At 42.6% G+C, this 13,408-nt stretch overlaps 1 protein-coding gene across 1 annotated transcript in view; it reads right to left on the reverse strand.

Annotated features, from left to right (window-relative positions):
• Positions 1-13,408, reverse strand: part of gmds (GDP-mannose 4,6-dehydratase) — a 248,588-nt gene that overhangs the window by 142,898 nt on the left and 92,282 nt on the right. Inside the window, exon 7 of the mRNA XM_074668218.1 lies at positions 4,488-4,615. Coding sequence (XP_074524319.1) covers positions 4,488-4,615 — 128 coding nt within the window. The remainder of the gene's footprint in view (positions 1-4,487; positions 4,616-13,408) is intronic.

Below are 13,408 nucleotides of genomic sequence, written 5' to 3' on the forward strand. Positions count from 1 at the left end.
GATTTTATATGAACTTGTTCTTACACCACAATCATCATGAAGGACTCCACTGAGAGCAACAAGGCAGCTACAGGTCTGTGTGACACCCGATCCCCGTCTGAGACGATGCCCAGCCAGCCGCACGCCTTCAGACGTCGTTAGAGCAGACACACAGCACGCCCCTCCTGCCACCCGCAATCCATCCACAGCCAATTACCAGCAATTTCCCTGTCCTGGGTGGGGTGAGGAGCGGGAGACATGGAGGGAGGAAAAGCAGTTGTCAGCCTGAAGCAGACACACATGGTTCTGTTTACAGGTTGCCAGTTGTTTGGCTTCGCCATGGCAACGCAGGCTGCTGAGACGGCGTGGTGACAGCCGTGGCCTTTGATGCTCTGCAGGGCGCGGCGGACGTTCTGCAGGAGATGCTTCGTTTATGCATAATGTACAAACGTCCAACAAACACGCGTCTGTTCCCCCCCTCCACCCCTCAGCTGAGCCTCGGCTCCTGTTTGGCTTCCCCGAAATCGGCCTTTTCCGAAACTGGAGACACGCGGCGAGGAGGTGCCTGATTCACCAGAAGTGGAATGTGGAGCGTTCCCACAGGAAACCTGGAGCGTCTCAAGGCAGGGTGCTTCGGACAGCGCACACACACACACACACACATACACACAAGTCCAGATACACAGGTCTGCGTGAGCGAAGAATGAGGACAGGACTGGGAAGAAAACTGAACTCTACAGTCGAGATCTTAGAGCTTTGAGTTTTCATTTGAGTTTGAAACAACAACTTGAGTATTTTCATTGAAGAAAGCAGGACAAAATCTCACTCTGAAGGTTAAAATATAAAATCTTTGTCTTGTTTTCCACCAAGTTTTTGGAGCTTCTGGAGCCTCAACCTCTCAGTCCAGACGAACCACATCAGCCAGATGCACAAACCTCAACTGGAGCAACTCTTTAACCCAATAAAAGAACATCTTAGCTGCTGTAATGACACTTTTCTGCTGTATTTCTCAATTTTTGCTTCTTCAAAGTCTCTTCAAAGAAATATAGTTCATTTGGAGTTTTTTCACACAAGCAAACTCCTATTTTCTTTAAACTCTCTGGCAGGTATTTCTTTTGATTTTTATCCTCAATTCTGAACCTGTGACAGGGTCACCACGCTAAAAAGTGACGCTTAAAAGTAAACAAAAAGGGGAACAAAATAACCAATATTACGTTAATTCTTGTTGTTGTTTGTACTGTTCTGCATCCCTGTATTCAAAATTTGTAGTAAAAGCAACAAAACAATATTAGCGTGAACAAAAGGTTATAAAAGGGGGGATGTTGTGTGGGGAAGAGGTGTGTGGAGGAAAAGTAGACACTGAGAAAAGGAGCTAAAGCTGTGGACTGTCATGATGCTACAAAGTAAAGACCAGAAAATACCAGTGATTTTTGTGATTAATCATTTTTATTTCAGGCTGTTTTTTCCTTTCTTTTGTGGATTACAGGACTTTCGGGGGCAGGAGCATCAACAGATTTCAGATTTGGTTTAAAGGACTCTTTAGCACGGACAGTTTTTGAGGGGATGTTTTGATCACTTGTTACTAAGACGTTTGAGAATGTGACTTTCAAAGAGCGCGTCATTGATTGGAAGCTGTTTGGTTTGATGGGATTGTGTTTAGAATATTACTCGACAGAGAATCAGGAAGTTTAAACAGCTCTTTTTCTCTGGTAGTTTAACATGGTCTTACCTTGGACAGTCATATTTCCTTAAAGAGTCCCACCTGGAGTAACGCTGTGTCTCATATTAGTAATCTGAACCCCATATGTTTAGTATTTTTATTGACTTTGTCTGAAGTATTTGTGCTGCTAAAACTGGCTCCACATTCGGCATCACTTCTTTCCAGTCTTGGGAAAATTACTTTAAAAAAAGTAATTAGTTACTTGCTACTTTTCCAAAAGAGTACTTGAATTGGTAACAGTATTATTCCTTCATAAATGTAGTAAGTTACCAGGGAAAGTTATTCTTGCGTTTCTTTTTTGGAAAACCTTCAATTTTGCAAAAGAGTGGTGTCTGTTTACTTCCATCCTGAAAACGCTGGTTTTAACCTCACAGATAGCTACAGACTTGCACATATCAAATTTGCCCGAGCAATCCAGGTCAGATAGACCTGCTAACACTTCTGATTTAGGAAGGATTCTCCTGTTTTTTAACCCCGTCTCTGGCTCCACTCCTGACTTGTAATTTCTCCAGATTCACCCTTTATTTCTGAGCCTGGTCCTGTCATCTTTAATATTTTTACAAGTCAAAACAAGTCGGCTACTTGTGCCTTACATTCAAACCTCAAAAAAGTCCAACTCTACGTTATATTATTATAAGTGAATGAAAACAAATTCTCACTCTAATGCATGGAGGGAATTCATATGGACAATAATAACTAGATATTTCAGAACACGGGAAATTGGGAGCAGAACCTCCCTTGTATAACATGGATCCAAAAGGTGTGGGATTTTTATCAAATAGAGTAGATCATAATCTCACCACGGCTTCAGAAAGTCACCTTTATTTAAAGATGGGAACTTGTACTTCCGTTATAAGTGCTACCACTTGGATTTGTGCCTTCAACTTATATTCTGGGGTGGACTTTTCTTTGCACCTACCGTCTGTTATTGTTTTCTTTCATTTTTATCCAATATCGACCTCGCCTATGTAGGTTTGTAAAAACATAAAGCTGGGAAAAAGAGAAATGAAAAGAAACTTATTGAGTTAAGTTGAAATGTTCACATTGTATTATAGTGAAAAAAGATAGTAAAATAAAAACCAAGTAAAAAAAAAAAATCTCAAAAATGCATTTGTATTATATACACATAACATTAATTCCTACCAGTGTATTAATTAATTTATATATTATATTTTTATTTATTATATTTTTATTTTATTTTTATTAGTTTATTTAGTTATATTTTTATTTATTTAGTTAGTTATTTTTTATTTTAATTTTTATTATATTTTTATTTTACAGTTTTACACCTTACAGTTTTATTTGGCAGATGCTTTTGACTGCTCTCTCCCTGGAGTTGGTTTGATCCAAAGACGCTGCAGGAGATCCTCTCTGACCGCAGGTTACACAGACACACACAGGTAGCTGTGTGATATTTGTTGCTGAAAAGTTGACTTTAGCATCAGCTCTTTGTTAAAGACGTGTCAACATGATTGTTCTCATTATTACTTGACGCTTTTCCCCAGATTTTATTAACAGCTCCTCTTATTTCACTGTCGGTAATGGTAATTGCATTATGACATCTGAAATAATAATTTGATTAGTTTTAATGCCATTATTCCCAACACTGCTTTTTTCTATCAGCTCAGTTATGACAGAGGATCAAACCGTCTTCTCTTAAACTTTATGAGATCTCTTTGATGTGTTCACCATCCTGGTCTTTGTTGGATATGAAAGCAGCGTTTTAATGTTTTATACTCTGAAGGGTTTTATATCTGCTTATTTATCGCACTCCACAGCTATAAATAAAGCCGACTGGGAAAGAAAAGCCACCCCAGAAGCAGAAACGTATTCAAAACTTTGCACTTTTCCATCCTACAAAGTCGAGCTTCCTGCCACAAGAGGCAGAAATTATTCACCGCGGTTATGAGTGATCGAAACTTTTCCCATATCAGGCGGTGACTGATGCTTCACTGACGCCATCCACGCCTGCGTCAGAGCGGGGTGGTTCTGACGCAGCGCCCCCACGCTGCAATCTGCAGTCAAACTCAGGTTCCCCTTCGTAACCTTGTCACCCCTGCTCCCTTCTCAAAGAGCGCCCCCCGCCACCTCCGCCACCATCACCTCCTAATAACAACACGGTGCGCAGCGAGGGGTCTGCTGTCAGACATGGCAACCCGTCGAGTCTTTCATCTCAGCAGCCACACACACACACACACACACACACACACACACGTGTTCCAACCTTTTCCTAGGAATGTGTGCTTCTTCACACACACACACACACATATACAGAAACACGGAGCGCCGCCTGCTCCTGGACGCTGCGACCCCACTGTTCGTTTCATCTCCCCGCTCCTTTCTCTGCTTGCTGCTGGCACCATTACGTTAACACAAACACCATATTTCTGTCATCGTCCCCAGGACGCGGCGTTCCCTTAATATCTCCCTCTTTCTTCTGCGGGCGTTCAGGGATCGGCGATGGGGGCCTGGAGGGATCTGGGACATGGGTGAGTTGTGGGAAACCAGAGTGCAGTCTGTGGCCTCACAGCATGCCGTCCCTCTCCTCCCGCCCCCTCCTCTGCTCCTCTATCTCTGTTTCTCTTTTGGCAGAGAATCATAGGAGGCTTCATGCAGATCGCATATTGCGGCCTCAAATGATCTGGGAAAACATGCCCTGTTAAAGCTGTGTGCACATCTGAACCCTGTTCAACTCTGGAGCAGCGTCCCAGCCGTTTGTGTCTGTTCCTCTGTGCTCCTCTGTGTGTGTGTGTGTGTGTGTGAGGTTTTGGTTGTGTGTGTGTTTTACCTCCACGTAGTCCTTGGCGTGGCCCCAGTCCCTCTTGGAGTCCAGGTTGCCCAGGCTGAAGCTCTCCAGTTGGCCGAGGTGAATCTTCGCCACAGACCGGCTGATCTTACGCGTCACAAAGTTTGCGCCTATAACAAAGACGGGAAAAATTCCTCGTTGGCATTTTGTGAAATCAATTACAGTTCATACAGAATGTGAACATCCAACAAACTCTGTACAAACACGGAAAAGAAGAAACAAACTGAGAGCAAATAAGCCAGATTTATAGATTTATAAACCAAAGCTGCAGAAAATGCAGAGACTTCAGGAGAGCTCTGAAACTTCGCTTCATCCTCCAGAAAGTTCCTACTTCAGCGACGGTTCTTTCTGAAACTTCTGAAACTTTCAAGCAGCCTCTCTGCCACGTTGGCAGTTAAGACGTGGAAAGTAGTGCAGATAAATCAAACATTGAGAATCAAATCGATTAAATCTTGGATTTCATGAATCTGAAAAACATGACCACAGATTTCACACACCATCTCTCTTCTTGTAGAAGTATTTACCAAACTACAGGCTTGATCAAACGGACAGAAACGCTGATTTCAAAGGTCAGTCGTGAGCAAAAATATAGTTGGGAGTGCAGCCTTCAGAGGACCCGACCTTGGCAGCCCAAGTAGACCACGAAGTCCGAAAACTTCCTGCTTGTCATGCAGCGCTGCCCTCAAACAAAAGTAAAGTAAAACCTCTCATTTATATAAAAAAAATAGTTTTTGTACTGTTACTATTTTTTCATGCTGTCAGGTGATTAAAAATTAATCCAATTAATTACAAGATTTGTAATTAATTAATCTAATTAATCATATTTAATCTCATATCTGCCTAAGGTTCCCAAATAAAGAATCTGAATTCTAGGACATTACAAAATTGTAGTGCACTAATCAAATGAAAACAACAAGAAGAGAAGATTTGTAAATCCACATTTTTTTTCAACTAGCAAAGGTCTATAGAAGTCAATTCATTTGCAACGGTTTCCTGCGTCTAAAGGAGTAAATTATGTTTTTCAACGGAGGGAGGCGGAGTCTGGGGGAGCTTTTAAATCAAAATCATGCTCATTAAGAGCACAGATGGCCTAGTGGTTAAGGTTGCAGGTTCGATCTTGCATGTGGCTTCTTGTCTGCATGTTACTCCCCACTTTTGCCCTGTTCCCCTCCACTGTTCTCTCTAATATCGATTTAAAGGAGTAAAAGCCCAAAAAATAACTTAAAAAAAGAAGAAGATAAACTACTGTGGGTGAGAGCAGTGTGCTCTTTGGATGAGAGCTCAGCATGGATATGAGGAGAAGATGTGAGATGACAGAGACATGGCGAGCGCTGCCAGTCAGAAAAGTTCAGGCAGCTCACGCTCCAACTGAGGATGTGTCGCCGCAGTTCAGAGAGAAAGAGTGATGCCATCGTGAGGAAAGACGATGTAGATCATGGAGAGGATCAAAGGATGGAGCGCCCGAGATGAACGCAATAAAAAAAAGTATGTTTTGTCTGTTTTTTGATCAAAATCAGAGAGACATAAGAGAGAAGAAGAAGAGAGTCCACTCTTTTTAGGTAGTTTTGGTGTTTACATAGTCAGAGGAAACAAGATTATTTGGGTCTTGAAAGATCGTTCAAAATGCTCTGAAAATGGCCAGCAGACAATTAATTAATCATGCGTTTATTTTTATAATGCATTGTTTTAAAGTTAATTAAATATTTTATCAAACCCATTAGAGTCACAGCCCAATTATTTTTACTATTTTACTTTTTTTGTATAAACGTTGTTGACGTATTGTGACCGAATTTCTTCTGTTACGTGCGCCAATTTTGGATGAAAAAATCAGACTCAGTGTGCAAAGACCCTAAAAATTCACCAGATCCAGATTTGCAAACCTCATTTTGGAGGAACTTTTGAAATGGGACGGACTCCGACACACCGCTGTGACGTAATTGGTCTCTGCAAGCTGTAGCCCCTGAACTTTGGGAAACAGCTTATGTTGTAGTTCTCCTTGTTTTCAAGTCTAAACTTGATTTTTCTGAAGCTAAAGTCGTCAAAAGGTGAGAATCAGTGGCCACACAACTGTTTTTTTATAGCATTTAACAATAATAGATGTGTATTAAACTTAGGTCTGAGGAAATATTAGTTATGGTTTTAATATTTAATACCGCAGAGAAAGAAACTGAGAAAAACTTGGAGAGTGCATTGGTTTAAAGGAAGAAAAGGTCTTTGAGGAGGCGTGAAGAAGTTGGATGATGTTGTGCATCTGAATTTAAAATTCTATAAAAATATGGAAAAAGAAATCTGTGGACGGAGCTGGCAGCAGAATAATTTCTCCAATTTTCATGCCTCTTTCAAAAAACAAAGACTACAATGGTCTGGGGAATTTTCTGCTTCCCTGAAAAAGAAACTCAGGCCTGAAAGTCTCGTCGTTTTTATGGAAACATCCCAAACTTCCACGTACGACTGCACACACACACACTGACAGCCAAACCTCCACTTCTGCTCCAGCTCCTCTAAAAACTGCAAACAAAAAGCCACCCTGAGAGTCAAATCGATTCATTACCACCTCACGTTTCAGCCGCTAGATCCTTTTAGAAATCTCCTCTCTCATTTTCTTCTCTAATTCACAGTTTCAGTGTCAAACACGGGCCAGACGCCAAGACAAACCTGAGCGCATCGGCCTGTCAACACCAAAAAAAGCAACAACAGGGAGGTTCCACGGAGGAATAACGACCGAACAGGACCACCCCGGCTCCTCTGGTGCAGAGTCCGGTCCAGACTCGCTACAGGATCCTTTCGCCAGACCAGCGTGGCCGAGACACGTGGTGGTTATAATCTGCGGGGGAACAAATGAGCTCCTAATGACCGTTTCTGAGAAGACTTAGAGAAGTTTTGGGTGTTTTGGCAGGACGCTGAAGGTTGGTGTCAGGTTCTTTGTTCCTCCCGCAGTGGGAAAGATACCGCTGGGAATAAACATGCAACACATCCAACGCAAACAGCGTTAAAGAGATGGAAATCAACACTAAATACGAGGTTGTCACGTCTAATAATGCCATCAACTTCGCTGAAACAACTCATTAGAGCTTGAGAGGTTTAAATCTGGCCTCTGCCTTGTGCTCACAAGCCAAAGTGGCGGATGAGTCGAAATATTTCAAAGGAAAGTTTGAAGATTTCATCAAAGCGTTGGTTATTTTTAACCCGACGTCTCCCACAGCCTCCCACGAACCCCTCAGAGGAGCTTTAAACTCATCCTGTCTGAGATGAATGTTGCTTCATCCAGCCCGTGTGTCTCCACGCTCTATCGCCGCCGCCCTGACATGGAGCAGAGCCTTCCCTCAGACGCAGGAAAATCCCATGAAGCCAATCATGCGACTGCTCCAAATTTGTAGTAATTATTTCATACGAGCGTCGGGTCTGTGGCTCTGAGCAGAAACAGACCAGACACGCTTGTTTGAGAAAATACAGCGTGTTGTGTGTTGGTTGCAGGTCACATGACCTCCCAAAAACTTTCTCTGAATCCAACAAAAATCTGTGAAATCTGATCTCCAAACCAGCCGGCCTTATTCAGCAGTTATTAGGAAATAGCACGTGTCTACAGAGCGTGGATAAATGGCCGATGGAAACCCCCTCCGATGTCAGACCTGTCCTGGCTTTGCGTGATCCTCTCATCTGGCCCTCGGGGGCCGTTCTCTAACCTGGCAGGTCATCTGTTCTGGCAGGTACCACCTCTCCTCCTGACTGTAGCTGAAGTTAAAAATCTATTATTCATCTGCGACTGACACGTCCACGGTTGACAGCTTTTCTCTCATCCATATCAGCTCCATGAGCTCATGAGAGATGTGTGAGACTCTGCCCAAACTCTGCACACACACACACACGAACACACATGAACACACATTTTCATTTAGCTCTCAAACAATTAAGCAATAAGTCAATGAACGGAAACTTAATCGATGACTGTTTTAAAAAAGGGGAACTCCGCGGATTTTATACATCAGTGCCAGTTTAGAGGAAGATTAATCAGGCAGAGAGAGCTGTTTGATAGATCAGGAAGGAACTCAAGAAACAGAAAAACCCAGCGTGTTATCACTGAGGTCATCTGAAGACGGATTCTCAAAAGAATTCTGAGACGTTACAAGAAAGTTAGACTTCCTGCAAATCCCAAAACCTTTAAACACAAGTCTTTCTTTGTGCACGTGCAACAAAGCAGGAAAATAAAACAGACAGTTCTGCAGAAATGTTGATATTACAACACGGGAAAAAATGCCTGCTCTGCAAGTTAAATTAATAAAGTTTGATTTCAAATCTGACGTCAAACTCTAAGGAAGCCTGAATGCTTTTTCTTTTTCTAGCAGATCTGAATTTGTTGCACTGTTTTTTGGCTTCTGGACCAATTTATTAAATATCTGTGGTTTTTTATATGCACATACTCATTATTTGAACAGGCTCATAATTAAGGAAGCTGCTGGTAAAATGTTAATTCGTCTGAGTATCTCATTTAGTCCCCACTCTACCTGACCCTGTAAAACGAGCTTGAGTTTTTTGAAAGGTGTTATATAAATTTAAGTCTTTATCAATATCGTTCTAGTTATTATTAGGACAGGAAAGTTAATAGAGCTGGAAACCTAATCAGAAAGAAATGATGTTGCTAGGTGCATTAGCGTAGCTCTTTTTTGTCCTTTTTCGTAATTACTTTAAAAGCTCATTTGTTTGGCAGTGACACCAAACTGGTTGAGTTTGTAGTGATATTTTCACCATTTTGTTTCTGTGTTTATCTGGGGATCCTACATGTAACCATGGTCACATTGTGTACACACAAGTTCAGCTCTGAGCAGCCAGTAGCATGTCAATGCTAACTGGTGCTAGGCCAGGTGTTGCCCATGAGCTGAGGTGAAGAAGCATGGATGTCGTGCTGGCACTAAGTGTGAGCTAAGAAAAGACGACACGAACCTGTCCATTGAAGATCTATCTACTCTAAGACGGAAAAGCAAGGATAGACTGGTGAAGAGGACCAGCTCAGTCCTGAGGCTGACAGCAAAACAAAGGCCAAGCTGTCATTTCTGATAGACAACGTGTCACCTTTATCGGAAGACTTTTTACCTTCACACTATCTGCTATTAGTCTGCGCACTTTTCAGACCTTTATTTTGTTTCTTCACATATTTATTCTGATTAAATTGTCATTTACATATTTTTTCTAGGTTAGCCTAATCACATAAGTCCATTTAATATATTTATTGTAACTTTTGCACTACAAACTCTCACACTCTGTTTGCTGCTTTTACTGTCAATTTCCTTGTGAAATGCAGAAAGAATTATTTTATCTTGTGAATATGATTGTAGCATGTCAATGCTAACTGGTGCTAGGCCAGGTGTTCCCCATGAGCTGAGGAGAAGAAGCATGGATGACGTGCTGGCACTAAGTGTGAGCTAAGAAAAGACAACATGAACCTGTCCATGGAAGATCTATCTACTCTAAGACGGACAAGCTAGGACGGGACAAAGAAACATGAGACTGAAAATACTGGTAAAGAGGACCAGCTCAGTCTTGAGAATGACAGCAAAATGATGGCTAAGCTGTCGTTTATGATAGACCTTTACGCTATTTGCTACCAGTCTATGCACATTTCCCACTTTTTTTTGTTTCTTTACATATTTATTCTGGTTAAATCGTCCTGTACATACTTTTTTCTAGGTTACCCTAGTCACATAAGTCCATTTAATACATTTATTGTAACTTTTACAATTTCTTTTTTGCTGCTGTAACTGTAAATTTCCTTAAGGAATGAAGAAAGAATTATTTTATCTTGTGATTATGCTTGTTGCATGTCAGTGCTAACCTGTGCTAGACCCGGTGTTACCCATGAGCTGAGCAGAAGGAGTTTGGATGATATGCTGGCAGTGGGGTCAGTCTGTGCAAATTTTAGACTTGTATATTGCTTCTCTACATTTTTATTATGGTTAAATAGCCCTTAACACATTTTTTCTAGGTTACCCTTATCATATTTTTCCATTTAATTTGTATTTATTGTTATTTTTGGACAACAATTTTTTTCTTGTTTGTTGTAACTGTAAATTTCCTTATTGTGGGACAAAACAAGAATTATCTTATGGAAAATTAGCTTATTACTGAGATATTATAGCCTCAGCTTTCTGTTCTTTTTTAAAACGTATTAAATTGAAAATATCTTGAAATAATCAGTGGAACGGGTTAGAATTAGTGGTAAATATTTGAGGTTTCCGTTTGCTGCTGAATGCTAATTTCAGCCTGTGTTATGAGCACAACTTGAGCAGATCTGTGCAAAAACTTCTATGTGTGAAAGTTGTTTTGTACTTTTGTTTCATGTCTCTTCAAATGTTCACTCGGTGCTCGGTCCAACAGGAGTGCAGCTTATTGACTCCAGCGAACACGAAGCAGAGGTTTGACTTGATGGGAAAGTGAAGTTAGCAGGTTAAACACAGGTTGTCAAAACTCGACGGAGCGCGAGTTGGCTCGTAAAAAGCCGACCGAGGGACAGAGTGTAAACCGTACACCCAATCAGTAATAAAGTCCATTATTTCCCCCAAGCACACCTGTAGTCTCCTTGTAAAGCTCACACCTCTGTTTGGAGTGGCTCAGCTCCCTGCCCGCTCTAATTGGTGCGGTGTGGACCAGAGCGTGGGCCTGATGTACAGGCCTGCCTGGCTGCGCACAAAGCCTGCTCTGTTACTGGCCCGGGTGTTAATGTGTTTCCTTTACTGGCAGCGGCACCGCAGGACGGCCAGGAGGAGGGGGTGGAGGCAGGCGAGGGGAGCCAGGGGGAGACTAACAGGAGTTTTAGAGCCCAAACAGGGCAGCGGTGGCCGTTTCACCTCGCCCGCTGCCCGGCGGAAAGTCTAATAAAACCACGGGCCGTGAAAACTGAGCAGACAGCAAAACCCCAGCCAGAAATGGACACTCAATCTCTTGCTCTCCATTCTCACTTTACCCTTTCTTTTCTTTTTTTTCCGTCATTCCTTTTCAGGATCTGGCAGCAGGAGCAACAGGAAAAACGTAACACACGGGCTTCGTTGGCACAGCTGTGCTTAAGTAGGGAAAGGAGGAGGAGGCTGTGCGGAGATGTCTCCCATCCTGAGCCAGGCCATGTGGGCCCAGACAGGATGGGGACGGGAGCTGTCAGCTGGGGGGATTCAGGGAGGAGGGGTGACTGTGGGTTTGGTTACTCAACAGAATCTGGACTGCTGAAGAAAGGTAACTTATGAGAGTTATTTTCATGCTGTGTGACGGCCCTGCCCTTACACAATCAGCGCTCAGGATGTCTGAGGAACACTCCTTCATATTACAGCCTGTGAGCATATTTATGTGCATTTAATTTCTCAGATTGAACCGCGGTGTGATTTACTCGAATGACTCGTCGCATTGTGTGGTCGTGGCTCGGCAGAGCGGCGAATTAGCTCTGGAAAATCTGAAAAGCAGAGTAAACTCGACCCCTTAAATCATGCCAAACATTCATCAAGCAGATCTTTAAAGTTACATCTGTAAAGGTAGAGCATCTACTCCCTTCCTGAGCCAAGTTTCCGCCTCTAACTCTCAACCTGGAGTGTGTTTTTCATCACCACGTCCATCTGTTCCAGGCGCAGGATGTTACTAACTTCTTCCTTTATTCTAAAACGAGCAGAAACTTCACAACCCAGACTGTTACTGAGCCGCAGACCAAAAATAGATCGAACTCCGACGCTCATTCCAGGTATTTTCTCCACGTTCGACGGTTGAGTCATTTCTGTTGTGAGCTTGTCTGAACTGGCCACGGCTGCAATAGAAACTCTACGGTTACCTCGACCCACAGTTTGCACACCTGTTTTGGAATTCAACCAGAACTGCAAATCCCATAATCCCCCTCTGTCTTTGAGCGACGGCCTCAGGGGAGTGAAAAGCTTTGCGGTTGATTCAAAGTGAAAAATGCAGCCCTTAATTTTATCTCCTCTCCTACACGTTTCTGGATGACAGTGGTAGTGTTTACATCAAAGTGAACACATCTCAAACTTATCTCCTTTATCTGCGCTGAGTTATGGAGCACTGAGTGATTCGGCAGGAGGACCCGGGATCCAGAGCTGGCCAAAGACCTGTCAGTGTCTGCCATCGCCGTTATTGCACAATTCACTGACTGAGCCTCGACGAAGGGGGGAATATTTGCATTAAATCCAAGACAGGTCATGCTCACGTCTCCACCAACACAGCGTCTATTCACACCTGACAGACGGCTGCCCTTGTTGGAGGCGGGGGAGGAAGAAACGTGAAGCGTTTGAGGCTGGAATGGAAGACAAAGATGGCGAAAGTCTCTTTTTTAAGATTGGGTGTGACGCAACAAATTGGATGGAAAACCCAGTGTGTGTGTGAAGGTGTGGGGAAACAGACGGGAGTGGATGATACATGTTGTTCTGGAGCTTGAAGCTGACAGCACCACCTCCATGTTGAAGAGATGGGAAAGAAAGAGACGTGATTGCGTCTGGCAAATTCAATTCATCCTTCTTCATTTTCATTTCATTTTGTTTAGTCATGTCAACACCAAATATTGTACACAATATTAAAATTTCACACAGAATCACAAAATCAAGAATCATGTGTTGAATAATGACTGGTCCTCTTCATTAGTCTGTTCAGTCTCACATTCCTTCGTCCTGGCCTAGCTTGTCCGTCTTAGCGGAGATAGATCTTCTATGGACAGGTTCATGTCGTCTCTTCTTAGCTCACACCTACCCTTCTGCCAGCACGTCATCCATGCTCCTTCTGCTCAGCTCATGGGGAACACCTGGTCTAGCACTGGTTAGCATTGACATGCTACAATTATAATCGCAAAATAAAATAATTCATTCCACCAGGAAGCAGACTGCTTATAAAAGCCTTTGCAGACTAATCTAATGGTATTTTTTGACATT

This window comes from Halichoeres trimaculatus, unplaced genomic scaffold (assembly GCF_033239565.1).
Source record: "Halichoeres trimaculatus isolate MK-OKI-2021-1 unplaced genomic scaffold, fHalTri1.1 fHalTri1_scaffold_4, whole genome shotgun sequence".
In the NCBI taxonomy this organism is placed as follows: Eukaryota; Metazoa; Chordata; class Actinopteri; order Labriformes; family Labridae; genus Halichoeres; species Halichoeres trimaculatus.